The sequence below is a fragment of the Trichomycterus rosablanca genome, chromosome 2, assembly GCF_030014385.1.
Source record: "Trichomycterus rosablanca isolate fTriRos1 chromosome 2, fTriRos1.hap1, whole genome shotgun sequence".
Classification (NCBI taxonomy): Eukaryota; Metazoa; Chordata; class Actinopteri; order Siluriformes; family Trichomycteridae; genus Trichomycterus; species Trichomycterus rosablanca.
Genome location: NC_085989.1, coordinates 25,913,956 through 25,930,277, shown reverse-complemented (window position 1 = coordinate 25,930,277; position 16,322 = coordinate 25,913,956). Strand labels below are relative to the sequence as shown.

The 16,322-nt window shown below is 38.3% G+C and overlaps 1 protein-coding gene across 2 annotated transcripts in view; it reads left to right on the top strand.

The window, feature by feature from the left end:
- Positions 1-13,432, top strand: part of cap2 (cyclase associated actin cytoskeleton regulatory protein 2) — a 32,926-nt gene extending 19,494 nt beyond the window's left edge. For both annotated transcript variants that reach the window (XM_062990528.1, XM_062990533.1), the window contains exons 5-13: positions 371-514; positions 1,721-1,806; positions 2,514-2,619; positions 5,695-5,857; positions 8,341-8,510; positions 9,269-9,392; positions 9,485-9,567; positions 10,685-10,828; positions 11,436-13,432. In XM_062990528.1, coding sequence (XP_062846598.1) covers positions 371-514; positions 1,721-1,806; positions 2,514-2,619; positions 5,695-5,857; positions 8,341-8,510; positions 9,269-9,392; positions 9,485-9,567; positions 10,685-10,828; positions 11,436-11,519 — 1,104 coding nt within the window. In that variant the 3' untranslated portion in view covers positions 11,520-13,432. The remainder of the gene's footprint in view (positions 1-370; positions 515-1,720; positions 1,807-2,513; positions 2,620-5,694; positions 5,858-8,340; positions 8,511-9,268; positions 9,393-9,484; positions 9,568-10,684; positions 10,829-11,435) is intronic.
- The last annotated feature ends 2,890 nt before the right edge of the window (positions 13,433-16,322 follow it).

Sequence of the window (16,322 nt, the reverse complement as noted above, 5' to 3'; positions counted from 1 at the left end):
GCAACCTTAAACTCAGTTAGACAAAGAGACAGCTGTACAACAGTTCTATGCAGAATTGCCTCCGAGTTCTCTGGGCCTGCATTTATCTCAGATGGTCCGAAAGACACGTGCTATGATTAGATGAGTCCACAGTTCAGCTTGTTTTTGGAAATACTGCATGTCTCCTATTTAAAATGAATGGTGGAGGGTGAAACTTTTCTGAAAATGGTGTTTGTCTGTGTGTATATATATTTATATACTCTCTCTCTCTCTCTCTCTCAGACACACACACACACGTGGGTTTTAGCAGCTACTATTATCCCACTAGCTAAATCTGAAATACACGTAACATTTTAATTTTAATAAACCTGTCTGTGTTTCCTCTCATCAGACAGAGTTGGCAGATCTCCTAAGGCCAATCTCCGAGCAGATTGAGCAGATCCAGAACTTCAGGGAAAAGAACCGTGGAAGTAATCACTTCAACCACCTGTCTGCTGTCAGCGAGAGCATTTCTGCACTGGGATGGGTTGCAGTGGTGAGTTCAGCAGTAGCTTAAAATGTTCATATACACTCTGCTGCTGCATAAAATGCTCAGGCAGAGGTAGCAATATAAACACGATTAGATCCTAGTCCTGCTACATGAGTATTCAGCTTTTTTGGAAACTGTAGTGTAAATGGGCTCTGATCTCATTTTGGTCAGCAAAAAAGTTCACTCAGTTCATATGTGCTTATGTACATTTATTGATGAACTTTTCTGTGGGGCTGGCAGTTTTATTCAGAGTAACAATGCTGCAAATTTAAATTAACTAAACACAAAGGCTGTGAATCATACTAATGCTAAATGACTTTGTTACACACGTAACTAACAAAACAATTTGCTTTTCACATACTGCATAGTAGATTAATAAGGTTGTTAGAAAAACATTTATTAAATCATATGCCATAAAGTTATTAGTTTTTTAAACATTCTCGAGCATCCAACACAAGCCTTCACGTTATTTCCATCCACTATCCAGCGATCCATCCAGCAATCATACTGATCCAGGCTTTTTTTTTAAAAAATCTTAGACATTAAGGCATCAGGTCTTAGTGTATTGTAATTTTTTCCCCATTATTTGCACCTGGACACCTGGTACAACAACATGGGTTCTGAGAACCTGGGTTGCTTCCAGTAACTGTCTAGCTATTTCTATTTCCACATGGGTTTCCTTCAACCTCTTAATACATGCGAACAGAGGAATCATGTCTAACCTGTAACATAATAAGACAAGTACTTGCGTAGGCACCCAGTCCAGTCCCATAGATTGCATATTACAATGGGAAGAGACCGTGTCCAACCTTCCCTCCTTCAAACACAACTTGCCAACTTGCCAGGTCGGCAAGCTTACCCCCTATCGTTTAATAACCTAATCGTATTAAAATTATACACTTTGCTGTGCAGCATCTGGACTCTATTAAGGCATCTGCAGCTACATTCCCTTCTCATATGTCATAATTTCCCATAAGACATGTATATTACGAGCTCAAAATGTCTAATGGTCCCATAAACATGGTTTACATTACTTTGCAGCTGTATCTGTGATGTGAAGGTTCCACTCACGTTGCCTAATTATTCATGGTCTGGACAGGCAGTGCTGATCTTGTTCATTGTTTAGCGCTTACAATATGTCTGTTTGCACTAGTTTCTTTTAATCACTTTAAAATGTGATAATAACATTATCTCTACTTTCCTATTTGCTAGAGTCAAAAACCAGGACCCTATGTAAAGGAGATGAATGATGCTGCTATCTTTTATACCAACAGAGTTCTCAAAGACTACAAAGACAGGCAAGTATTGCCAATAATTAGGACCCTACTAAATTCATGGGAAAATGTGCTTAATTTTACTGACTTTGTTTTTAAAAAATCACAGATTTCACAGCAGTCATGAAATTACACTCATAAACTAAATGATAGATTAAATGGAAGCTACAATACACAACACAGCCTACCAAAACGGTTGAATGTTAACCTAAAACATCCAGCGAAGGTGCGAGGCTCTGTCTCAAATACGAAAATTCTCGTTCATGTTTTGACACACACCCCCTCAGCGTCCACAGAATTGGTTGGGAGTTTTCCAAACTCAGTTACCCGTGTAGTGTTTTTAGCTGCTTTAGACTAACTGAATTGCCATAGGACTGCTAGGATTGCCTTATAGTGCAAATTAACCAGTAAACGTGAGGCACTTGAAATCTACACAAATGAAAAATCTTAAATCACTAAACACAAACCTTACATTTTGAATTTCACAGCAAATTGCATATTACACAAGAAACGGCCCTTGGCATGATTTTCACAGCTGTGAATTAGAAATGGCCTTACTAATATGTGCAAGTAAAGGGTGAGTTTGTAATGCCCGATGAAGGACACATCTTACACCCTGTGTATTCTAGCGATGCTGGACTTCTCCCCCTCAAACCAGGTGAAGGGTATTAAAATAAATACAGACTGATAAAAGTTTTGTGAATATATGTTGTGTTTCTTGTTGTTTGTAGTGATCCCTGCCATGTAGAGTGGGTGCATTCTTACTTGAGTATCTGGACTGAAGTGCAGACCTATATCAAACGGCATCACACCACCGGACTGGTCTGGAGCAAGACGGTGAGTTGAAATTTTAAACTGACAAATATACTTTAGAACAATGGTGTTTTTTTTAACTGGGGGCATGGCCCAGTAGTGGACTGCAGTTAGTTTACAAAGTGGCCTCAAGCTAAATTTAAATAAGTTTTAAAAAGTAGAGAAATTTGTTCAACCCCCATTTCTGGAGAAGTTGGGACGTTTTGTAAAATGCAATTCTACAAAGAAGAATCTGGAATTTGTTCATTCTCTATATTTATGTAACTAACAAAAGTAAAATTAAAAGATTTCCAATGTTTTCACTGATCAACTTTTTTTTATTGTGTTTTATTAATTTGAAATACATTTAGAATGTGATGCCTATACCACACTCAAAAAAGTTGGGACAGAACACCAAAATCCTGACTGTGGAAGACATTGAGGGCTCTTTAAAAGCTTGCAGAAATTATTTAGGAGGGGGCAACCTATCTACACGTGCCATGAAGAAGGATGTGGCCCCGCTTCCAGTGCCCACTGGGAACATCGCCCCGCTTTCAGTGGCCATTGGGGACATTGCAACGCTTCCAGTGCCCATTGGGGATGGTGCTTTGCTTAGTGACCCTTCTGTCCTGTTGGCTGACCTAGCTTTGTATGGACCCCTTGACTTTTGCAACATCTGTCCCGAGCCGGCATCCTTCTTCCACATGGTCACTGGACTTCCAAGTGGTTGTTACAATGCCACCACCCAGCTTTCATGCCCTGTTGTTGGGTTGCCCGGCTGGCTCCCCACAGGTCTCACTGGCCCCAGCCGGTGGTCCTGTTCTGTTCCCGTTCTGCTGAGGCATGAGCATAGGCGTAGGAAGGTTGTTTTAAACTTCTTACATTTTGTCTGGATTTGTTTGTCTGGATATGGACATTTTAAACTTGTTATGACTTATGACTTGTTCTGATTTATGTCTGAAGGTCAACACATAGATGTAATTTCTAGGGTATAGATGTTGAGATGCCCCTAACAACTACTAGCATTATTACAATGTGATGTTTTTAAATGGTTTTCTCCTCCTACTTATTAGGTAGGACATTGTTTAGTCAGCACAAGAATTCATCCTTGAGTGCAAATGAGTAATGTTCATTGCATGTTTATTATTTGTTTTAATTTATCTTGAGGGCCTTCATGCTTCAGCTGAAACCCTGAATTACCAGTAAAGCAAATTTTTCCATTTTTAGTCATCCACTGACTGCTTCAGTGAGCATAGCGATGATCTGAGCTGTAATAATCATCCAGTCACTTTAAAAAAAAAAAAGCCTACATCTGGTAATTCTCCTGACATGAGATTTCATTTCACTTCCTCCTGTTTTCATTAAGATATTTGTGTTGTCTTGACTTCACCAACTAACCCTAAGCTGGGACGGGTTTTATTAGTTCTGAGGTACTCCATTAATTTGCATTATGCCTCAAGGAACCTTAAAAAGATCTAGTCAAAGCAGGTCTGACTTAAAGTAAACACATCTATTGTTTATTGTCATGCATATGCTGTGTTAGCATCACCAGTCACCATTAAGCAGACGTAAAAGAAGTGCGCGTGTGTGTGTGTGTGTGTGTAAATTAGAAACCTGAGAGCTCTCAGTAGCTGTGCCTGTCAGCTGTCCCACTTGCTGTGAAGAGCTAGAGTGTGATGGAGTGTGTGCTGTGGACAGGTGGCTCTCAGGCTCAGTTTGAATAAAGGTTGACCAAAAAAATCTCCCAACAAAAGCCTACTGTATGTTTAGATCACCCACCTGTTCACATACATACACCTTGCGTAATGTTAACTCTCCAGTCAAGTAATCAATGCTTCAGTTACATGATGATGTTAACTGCTGACCTAATGTACATTTTTTACAGTCAATTACATTAACACAAAATTCCTATGTGGACTTTATCTTAACATTGTGTTTTTTTCCTTGACTGTCTTTTGGGGTTATAGGTAAATGTCCAAATCTGTTAAACTGGTGAACTCTTGCTGAACCTGCACATGAGCACAACTATCTGGAGTGACAGGGGGTTTAAGTTTGTTTATGTAAGAGAAAAAAAGAAGTGTGTGTAGCAGTTGTTGTGGTATAAATGTTAAAGAGACGATTGTGTGCAACTGTCAATGGCAGCTGTGCTGACACTGTGAAAAGGCATAAGTGTGGCCCATTTACCATGGTGCCAACTGTTTTTCACCTGTTTTACAGGGACAGCGTGTAAGCTACAAGTGACGGACCAAACAAATCTTTAAGAACCCAAAATGTTTTATTAATTTTGTGCTTTTACTAAAAGCAGTAGTCAGTGAAAAGCATTCATTTTCCAAAAAACATAAACATCAGTAACATAAAGTAAACAATGTGAACATAAAGTAACATACCTAATAAACATAAAATTATTTTTAGAAAAAAATGTAAATTCTTTGTCTGCATCACCAAATGCATGACTAAAAAAAAGACCAGATAGATTACATACAGTTACTATAATACGTTTTTGAATATACTAAAAAATCTACTAGACGATTTTCTTTAAAAACTGCACCACAGCAAAGTTTACTGTACCTTTTACTGCTTTTTATTACAGACTTTTATGGGCCTTAGATTTGACTGTGGTCTCTACTTTATATTTATTTATTTTTTTACAGAACAAAATACTCATGGCTCATCACATTCATTTAGATAATCTAAACATTTTGTCCAAATCTACTTACATTAAAGATGAAATACAATCCAAGCTATTGATGTTTAATGTTTAAAGTTTTGTTTAGCAGAAAAGTACACATTTATGTCTGTGTGTTGTTTTTCTTGTTGTTGTTGCTTTTCTTTTTTATATGATTCATTTTAGTTGAGAAGTACCACACAGTATTTCGTTGTACTATGTACAATGACAAAGTTTCTATTCTACATATAATTATCATCATCTTGACCCACCTAATACATTTGCTATAACTTTACAGATTAATTACTACTCTCCCTAGTGGAGAGCCAAGGTTACTACAGTTTTGTCTTGTGGTGGGGTACATTTCCTGAAGCTTAAACTGTAAGCAAGTGTTTCACTGATTACTTAATGATTTGTGAAAATTTTAATGATCTGATTTGCAATTATATTTACAGGGTCCTGTAGCCCCTTCATCCTCTGCTGCTAAATGTCCTCCACCTCCACCTCCACCACCACCTCCACCTGCGTTCCCAGACGATGATCAAAAGCCGGAAAACACAGCAGCTCAGCGTTCTGCCCTGTTTGCTCAGCTCAACCAAGGGGAGGCTATTACTAAAGGTGCACCCTGTGATTTTGACTTTTATTTTGCTTAGGGGACAAACCCCATTAACAGTTTAATATTTTCACTAATAGAAATCAAATAAACAACCTACATTGCTGAAATTGTCATCGGGACAAAGTAATGGAACACCAAGCCCTCAAACAACTGGTTATATGTTTAAGACCAGAAGGATTTTGGTGTTAGAACAGAACCAGCTATTTTACTGTGAGAATACATAAGGCAGATCAAGAGGTCGACCTGCAACTACCACTTCCACCAGCAAATCAGTATGCAACAATTGCGAATAAATATACAGTGTATCACAAAAGTGAGTACACCCCTCACATTTCTGCAGATATTTAAGTATATCTTTTCATGGGACAACACTGACAAAATGACACTTTGACACAATGAAAAGTAGTCTGTGTGCAGCTTATATAACAGTGTAAATTTATTCTTCCCTCAAAATAACTCAATATACAGCCATTAATGTCTAAACCACCGGCAACAAAAGTGAGTACACCCCTAAGAGACTACACCCCTAAATGTCCAAATTGAGCACTGCTTGTCATTTTCCCTCCAAAATGTCATGTGATTTGTTAGTGTTACTAGGTCTCAGGTGTGCATAGGGAGCAGGTGTGTTCAATTTAGTAGTACAGCTCTCACACTCTCCCATACTGGTCACTGAAAGTTCCAACATGGCACCTCATGGCAAAGAAGGAGGATCTTAAAAGACGAATTGTTGCGCTACATGAAGATGGCCAAGGCTACAAGAAGATTGCCAACACCCTGAAACTGAGCTGCAGCACAGCAGTGGCCAAGATCATCCAGCGTTTTAAAAGAGCAGGGTCCACTCAGAACAGACCTCGCGTTGGTCGTCCAAAGAAGCTGAGTGCACGTGCTCAGCGTCACATCCAACTGCTGTCTTTGAAAGATAGGCGCAGGAGTGCTGTCAGCATTGCTGCAGAGATTGAAAAGGTGGGGGGTCAGCCTGTCAGTGCTCAGACCATACGCCGCACACTACATCAAATTGGTCTGCATGGCTGTCACCCCAGAAGGAAGCCTCTTCTGAAGTCTCTACACAAGAAAGCCCGCAAACAGTTTGCTGAAGACATGTCAACAAAGGACATGGATTACTGGAACCATGTCCTATGGTCTGATGAGACCAAGATTAATTTGTTTGGTTCAGATGGTCTCAAGCATGTGTGGCGGCAATCAGGTGAGGAGTACAAAGATAAGTGTGTCATGCCTACAGTCAAGCATGGTGGTGGGAATGCCATGGTCTGGGGCTGCATGAGTGCAGCAGGTGTTGGGGAGTTACATTTCATTGAGGGACACATGAACTCCAATATGTACTGTGAAATACTGAGCAGAGCATGATCCCCTCCCTCCGGAAACTGGGTCGCAGGGCAGTGTTCCAGCATGATAATGACCCCAAACACACCTCTAAGACGACCACTGCTTTATTGAAGAGGCTGAGGTTAAAGGTGATGGACTGGCCAAGCATGTCTCCAGACCTAAACCCAATAGAACATCTTTGGGGCATCCTCAAGCGGAAGGTGGAGGAGCGCAAAGTCTCGAATATCCGCCAGCTCCGTGATGTCGTCATGGAGGAGTGGAAAAGCATTCCAGTGGCAGCCTGTGAAGCTCTGGTAAACTCCATGCCCAGGAGAGTTAAGGCAGTTCTGGGAAATAATGGTGGCCACACAAAATATTGACACTTCAGGAACTTTCACTTAGGGGTGTACTCACTTTTGTTGCCGGTGGTTCAGACATTAATGGCTGTATATTGAGTTATTTTGAGGGAAGAATAAATTTACACTGTTATATAAGCTGCACACAGACTACTTTTCATTGTGTCAAAGTGTCATTTTGTCAGTGTTGTCCCATGAAAAGATATACTTAAACATCTGCAGAAATGTGAGGGGTGTACTCACTTTTGTGATACACTGTACATCTCAGGGGCTATCACATTTGTTAGCACTATTCCACTGCACCTGAGCTCAGCACTATAAAGCAGTGCTTTTAGCTTAGTGAAGTGTTGAGCCTTTGCTTGCGATGATCTCATATAGCAAAAATGAAACTTTAAATGGATCAGTGATCCAATTTACCTGTCGGGATTCTCCAGTTAGGGTTATAGTAAGAAGCATCGGTCTGCAATCTTTTCATGGCACGTTGGTGGATCGAGCAGCTGGCGTCTGGTGGTTTATAGCAGTTCCAACTTGGCACTTTTGTTGTCTTTGTTCCCTAATTAGTTTCATTATTTCCCTTTGTTTTGTTCTCATGAACCAATCAGTGTGTTTGGGGAACTGATAATGTTTGCTCATGCTGTAGGGCACTCCTCTGACCATCTATTTAGTTCCTGAACTTGCTTGGTGGTGAGTCTGCTGTATAACCCTGCCTCACCACCTCTTTCTAAAGTAAAAGGAGAGTTAGGAAGGTTAAAAACAAACAGACAATCCACAACAAGATAACTACTTATTGAATTGATGTCTCTCAGGGTTGAAGCATGTGTCTGATAAGGAGAAGACCCATAAGAACCCCACTCTTCACTCTCAGGGTGTATGCAATGCCTCTCCCTCAAAAGCCAGAGTTCCCAGCTCCTCCACTCCTGCACCAGCCAAGAAACATTCCCCGATACTGGAGCTGGAGGGAAAGAAGTGGAGGGTGGTAAGTCCAGTTACCTTCCATGCAGTCTCACAGGGCCAGATGTGATTTCATAATGATTATACACAATTAAACTACATTTGATTTGTTTTCCAAATCCAAAAAATCCAAATCCAAAACCTCTAATGACTAACCCTAGGCGTGTACCTCTCATTTCTGCCTTTTTTTCTCCACTACTAGAACAGTTAACAAGTTTATATACATGCTAGTAGCCACTCAGGTGGCGCAGCGGTAAAGTATGCTAGCGCACCAGAGTTGGGGTTTTAAATACATCGTATCGAATCTCAGCTCTGCCTTCCGACTGGGCTGGGAAGCAGCATGAACAGCGATTGGCTGTTGTTCAAGGTTAGGGGTAAAAAGTCAGATCATAGGTCCTCATAATTGGTGCAACTGTGGCCCCTGCTGGCTGACTGATGGCGCCTGCACAGGGCTGAGGAATAATGCTGATGGGGGTGTGGCCCTCCGTACACAGTGCCTGTTGGTGTATGAACTCGACTCGTGCAGGTAAAACATGCAGTCTGTACTAACTGTACGTGCCGGGGGGGTCCTCAGTCAGCGGTGAAGGGTCGAACCAGTATAGAGGACGCATTCAGGGTAATTGGACACGACTAGATTAGGGGAGAAAAATTGGGGGAAAAAAGTGGGAGTTGGTATTTAAGGTTATTGGACACGATAATCAAGTTTATTTAAATATAACCTTTGAGATAATGAATGATTAATTAATTTTGCTAAATATTCCAAATGCTGTGTCTGGCCTCCAGGAATACCAGGAACAGGTTCATGATCTGGTAATAGACGAGACAGAGCTCAAACAGGTGGTTTATGTCTTCGGCTGCAACAACTCCACTCTTCAGATTAAAGGCAAAGTGAATTCCATCATAGTGGGTAAGTCAAGATTTTGAACAATGTACTCCTATTTATCTAACTTGATGTCTCTCACGGTTCTTTTTTAATTTAGTTGACTTCTTTGTTTCCAGACAACTGCAAGAAGCTTGGACTTGTGTTTGACAACGTGGTTGGAATTCTTGAAATTATCAACTCCGGAGACATTAAGCTCCAGGTTAGTAAAATAAAAAAAATTATTTTAGCTTTAAAATTGTATTAGCTTTAAGTAGTTGTTATAACAATTGTACATTCAATTGTACTGCACAGTTATCACAAATCTATTGTAGTAATAATAATAATGCTTACCTGCTGTATTGTTTTTGAGAATTTGTTTTTTCTAGGCTTAATGTCTTCATGTTTTTTCTAGGCTTAAAGTGGCTTGCACCATTTTTTTTTTTTGTTACAATTTGTTACAATTTGTACCATTGTTACAAATCTACTGAATGAATGTGGTAAAATCATAAACACAATGGCTGCATTGGTTTCGGTACAGTAACAGTACTTAAACGTTGTCTAACTGACTAGGTATCTATGCAAAATATACTGGATGAAAAGCAGGAAATTAGTATTAAAAACGAAAGTTGTTGTATTTATTGGCTATCTAGATGAATATGGGTTTGGGTGTACACTATCTCCGAATTATTAAACTCATGTCCTGGAGGTTCTTTGACCTAAAAACCTGATCCATAAATGTACAGTCCCATCAATTACAATTATTGGCACCCAGGTAAAGATGAGTAGAAAGGGTTATTAAAAATGAACTTAATTTCAGACACACACCAAAGCATTAGAAAAATCCTTCATAAAAAATAGCAAATTAGCCTAATTTCACTGAGGAAAAAAACAAACAAACAAGAAAAATCAAACCATATGTGGCACAATTATTTGCACCCCTGCATTTAATACTTTGTACAACCTGCCTTTGCTAATAAACAGCACTTAGTCTTCTACTATAATGTCTTATAATTTTGGAGAATACAGAGCATGGAATTTGAGACCATTACTCTTTATATAAGCTTTACAGATAATCAAGTGTCCTAGGTTGTCTCCACTTTACCTCAGCCGACAGCTTTTTGATAAAACATCCTCCTTAAATCACAGACATTTCACCATACTTAACATTGACCATCACACTCCTTTTCTGGCAAGGCTTCCAAATAATCATGTGTTGGTAGTGTAAAAAAGTCAGCAGGGCAATAGACATCTGGAACTGGAGTTATGTTTTTTGTTAGCATTGACATGACCCTCATGATACAGAATAATGTCATCTTGTATAAAAATCATTTATTTAGGTGGTGGGAAAAGTGCCGACTATTTCCATCAATAAGACAGAGGGATGCCACGTCTACCTTAGTAAGGAGTCTCTTGACTGCGAGATTGTCAGTGCCAAGAGTTCAGAAATGAACATCCTGGTTCCTCAAGACGATGATGATTATGTAAGTAAGCTTATATTACAGAGTTCATACGTTTTTTTAAATATGTTAACTGTAGGTTTTCTTTAAAAAAACTCAATTAAAATATACATACTGCAACATGGGGTACTAACCTGTTGGTGTAGGTGGTTATTTATTTATTTTATTTTCATCAACCAGTTTGTCTTGGTCAGGGGTGCATCGAGTTTGGTTCTACCGGGAAACACTGGGCCCAAGGCTGTTATAACCTGTACAGGGCACCAATTCATCCTAATTCATTATTGGTCATAATTTACTATAACTGCTGATTTTTCTCTGCCCATAAAAATGGGTTTAGTTTGGCTGCACTCATGTAAACATTGACAAGCTTGTGAAGAAAAGTTGAACTGACTCCTTATGATGAGAAGAAACATAATGGGGAGAAATAATACAAAATGTGGCATGTGTAAAATTATGGCAGATTCAATAGTTTCTCTTTTCTATAAAGTTTTATTTGGTAAATTAATAAAAAATATGCTTTTCATTTTGCAGAAGCTTGTTCTCTGTACTAGAAATAGATTACGTATGTATACGTTCTCCTTTGTTAATAATGACACTTTGGCAATGTCATATTTTTGTTCTGTTTAAACAGAGAGAGTTTCCTGTGCCGGAGCAGTTTAAGACCGTTTGGGATGGGTCCAAGTTGGTGACGGAGCCTACAGAGATTGCTGGTTGATAGATGGCTTTACTAGTCTTTCCATGTCATTGTGACTGCTAGCACATATCACCCAGATCACTCGGCACTAATCTTCTACACACAGACGGGTCTTAGTCCCAAATTACAGTTAATAGCCAGCCTCGTAGCATTAAAAATTCTTTTGTGATAGGTCATTCAATGGAGCATAAATTAGTGGTTGAACTGCATATAATACAATTATTAAATTTAGCTCAGATAATTGTGACTGAAGCCGAAAGCTTCTAAATAATAGAGGTTTTTTTAACTGAACCTTTCTCAGTTGTAGGAATCATCTCAGAGTAAAAACCAAAACTGATTAGGACTACTTTAACAAGAACAACTGCTTGTAACAATGAATATCTAGTTGTTCCAGAGCAACTTTAAATGCCAGTCATGTTCATTTTGTTTTCTTTTGTAAGCTGTATTTGTGCCCACAGTTCATTTTATTTGTGTTTAAATAAGAATTCTCTGTTGGTACAGTGTTTCTCAGACTCGTATAGAGACCAATTCTAAATGAAAAAATCTGTTGACTAAAAAAAGACAAACAACCTCAAACAAAAATATACTTTAAGACATTATGAGCAAGGAAATGAGTGCCACAGTGAATTCTTATTTATTTTCTATTGAAACAAGTTGTATGTACAAGTTTTAATATCATTTTGGTCATAGATTAAGAGGCAGTATGGAGATTTTAATTAGTTGACATATTGAGTAACTAGATCGTCATACTGTGCCATAATTGTCATACACTAATATAGAACAATTAGATTTGCTTTTAAATTGTTTGATATAACAGTGACAATACCATAATATAATAACATTTTAAGCACACAAAAGACTTTTTTTTATGGTAATGTAATTTACAATACAAAGATTTCATTTATTCTTATAGCACTCTATGATTCAGAATGGCTTACAGCACTGACCCAAAACAAACATCAGTTAAGTATTGTATGAGAAAATCATGTCGTCCTAGTAGTGCTGATCATAATACTTTCCAAATGTGGTCTCCTAGCATAGAGTTCATTAATAATAATCATCTCAAATTGTTCTTTTTTCTATTTACAAGGAATAAAAATACAATACAAATCATCACTGCTTGGCTTCTTAGAATGATAAGAGGAATAAAACTAATGGAAAGTTGCTTAATTTTAAGAGGAAAGAGGCTACCACCAGAAAATGTAGTTAAACTTTGCTTCTCTTCAACACTGTGTCACATGGAGCCTTTGCATACTGCCTTCTGAATATTTGGTCAAAATAGTGACGTTCATTTCATTGTGGCAGAACTTTGGCGATGGTATTTTCTAACCAATCATTGTGGAGTCATTGTGGAGTTTATGTAGTTAATTGTTGTTCTTGAGAACTCCAGTTAGTCTGTCAAAATACTTCTGCAGCCTGTTTAGAAAGAAACTAAGCTTAATAATGCAGTTATGGCGTTTTGGCTGTGTGGAACTTAAACTCACTACAGTCTGGTCACTAAGCACTGAACCTTGTGATGCAGAAGTTGAGGGCTTTTTTATTTTTAATTGTATTGTTCTACTGTATCATTATTTTCCTGTATTCTTATCCATTTTGCTTATTATGTCTGACTACATAAATACACTTAAATATGGAAACTGTACAACACTTGATGAAATTGTGGCTATTCATATCATGAGATTTTATACAACGGTGTCACGAGTATGAACGTGGCTTTTTGGCTTCTTTTGGACGTGAATTATGGAACTCAAAGAATCTTGTTGTAATTAAATGTAATTAATTAATCAAGACTCATTTCTTCAAGCCTGGTTCACTGTAGCACATAACTAGGCTGAAATAATATTCCACAGTGTTTTGATCCACTAGTGTAAACCCAATTGTATTTACACAGTATATTTTCACAGTAGTGCTATAATAAAGCATAATAAATCTTACTTCATTGTCTTGGTATTATTTCTTCAGTGTCTTTCTATGTTACACCAGAATAAAAACACCTTAATGTAAAGTATATCTTTATAAGACTGGGTTATAACAGTGCTCACTTAATTCAGTATTTACTTAGGCTGTTATTTGAGGGTTTTTATCAAGACTGCTGTCTATTCCTGCCAGTGCTTCCACCTGTGACTACTCACTACTACGTTTTTGCTGATTAACATATGCTGCCATGACTTTTGGGACTGTTCAACTCAAAACATTTAATCCTTGTCCAGGTTGGTGACTAATCAACCTGCAATTCAATAACCCATTATTTAAGCTATGATATTAATATCGTTGTAATTAGTATAACACTGTAATAAGTATTGTCTTATATAGCTGTAATATATCACAAATAATTTATTGGTAAAACAATGTTAAAATAAATGATACATGCTGTTATTTGGCAATCAATAGTAAAACCCACTTGTGCAACCCTGTTTGTAATTGTATGTAGTTAATATTCATCTCAAGGCACAGTTATATCCTGGTCAGGGTGATGGTGGGGCATGAACACTGGGTACAAAGACTGTAATGCAATTTAAAGTAGCCAATTTGCTTATTGGAAGGTTTTTGGGAGGTGGGAGTAAACTGGAGTGTGGTACACATAGTCTGCTGTGTTATACCATGTGTCATGTTGGGGTGGTGAAAATAGATGAGTTAATACTTGGGGTTGAGTGTACAAAGTAATGGAGAATCTGGTAGAGAGGTGAAGAAGAGAGTGCAGGCAGGGTGGAGTGGATGGTGTAGAATGGCATGAGTGATTTGTGATAGAAGAGTATCTACTAGAGTGAAAAGGAAAGTTTACAAGACTGTAGCGAGGCCTGCTATGTTATATGGCTTGGAGGCAGCGACTCTGATTAAAAGACTGGAGAGGGAGCTAGAGGTGGCAGAGATGAGGATGCTGTGATTTTAATTGGGAGTGACTAGGATCGACAAAATTAGGAACATGTTTATTAGAGGCACAGCACATGTAGGATGTTTTGCAGTCAGGGAGGAGTGGTGAGTTTTATTGGAAGAAGGGTGCTGAGGAGGAGAGGAAGATCAAAGAGGAGGTTTATGGATGCACTGAGAAAGGACATGCAGGTGGCTGGGGTGACGGAGGTGGATGCTCAGGACAGAGCAAAGGGCAAAATGGAACAACCCCTAACTAGAGCAGCCAACAGAATAGAAAGATTGTAGTCAAGGTCCACAAGGGTGTTTCAGTAACTTTGTTCAGACCCAGTATCTGTTTTTTGATTTACAGCACATTGATTCACAACTTTTAAATCAACATTTGTAAATGCATTGTTTTGCTGTGTGTTCAAGTCACAGTTTTTGTTTTAATAATCATTTAATTCTTTTTTTGAGCCTCGGAAATGCAGAATATAGATCAATCCGTGTTCTGATTTCTGAATTTTAGGGCAGTAATCAAATTTCACACCTGGCTTTCATTCATAAAGTACACCTAAAACCATTAGACACTGTATAATCGGCTTTGTAAGAACAGACAAATGATGGCATGGTCACAGTCGGTTCTTTTATAAAGCATTTGTGCCCTCTGGTGGGTAACGAGTAGAAAAGTGAAGTGGTTATGTTAACAGGTATCTCGGCTCTAGTACACGTCCACAACAGAACAAACACACACATTTACGTACAAGAACATACTACAAAAATGTAGAAGCACAAGCCTTGCCACTCCTGGTCTGGTGCCACCTAAAAACACCGGGTACAACATAAGAAGACAACCTGAACCGGTTGCCAATCAAAGGACAATTAAAAGTAGAACATTTATTATGTATGTTTAATTAAGGTACCCAGATGAAACATGAAAAACATGTGAAACTTTACAGGGACCAATGATATCCAGGCTATTATTGTTCAGCCTTAAAAAAGCAACTATTCATCTTTCTGGAGCCAAATCATAAAGGGTGTGTTTAATTAAGTAGACAGCTAATAAAACATAAACAAATTTATAATTAATGTAAATAACAATAAGAAAAAGACATTTTATTTATTATTTATTAAGATTTAAACATATTTTACACTTTCATTACATTCATGACAGGACAGATAGTTTTGATTTCACATAATTCATCAGTTTAATGTCAAACACATTCACGGGCAATTTTGTATCTCCAAAACTTGCATGTCTTTGGACAGTAGAAGGAAGTGAGCTCCTGGAGGAAACCCACACAGACACGGGGAGAACATGCAAACTCCACACAGAAACGACCCGGACAGCTCCACCTGGGAACCAAATCTAGAACCATTTTGCTGTGAGGCGACCGTGCTACTGTGCTGCCCAAATAGATATTAAAGCAGCAAAAAAAAAATCCACAAGGCAGGTATACAGGGTGTGACATGGTGCCAAACCATCACAGGGTTCCAGCCAACCCTTCCTTAGACATAGCCAATCATGTCTGTGTGGACACCCAGGTTAACCACACGAGCACCAGGATAATCTTCATAAATCAGGCAATGGTTCTAAAAATAGTAACAGGGCAATAATTAAAAAGCAGATCTGTAATTATTGGGCTTGCAGCATTTGTGATGTGCCCACACCACAGTGAAGAGAAAGGCTGAAGCGATAATTCCTCTGTAGATCGGAGATAGAGATTTGCAAAACAAAAGAGAACTTGGGGTCACAAAATTTCTAAATCTACAATTAGATTCCACCTTTTTGTAAAAATAAAAGGTTACACAACGTATCAGCTGCAAAGATTCTAATAAATGTGACTTGGTTGTGTGACTTGTAAAAAGCATACATTTTTGACATTTGAAAAAAATTAAAATGTACTATATTTATGGGTTTGATTAAAAACATTTTCATTATAAGTTAATACCCAGTAATATTTTAATTACCTTTTT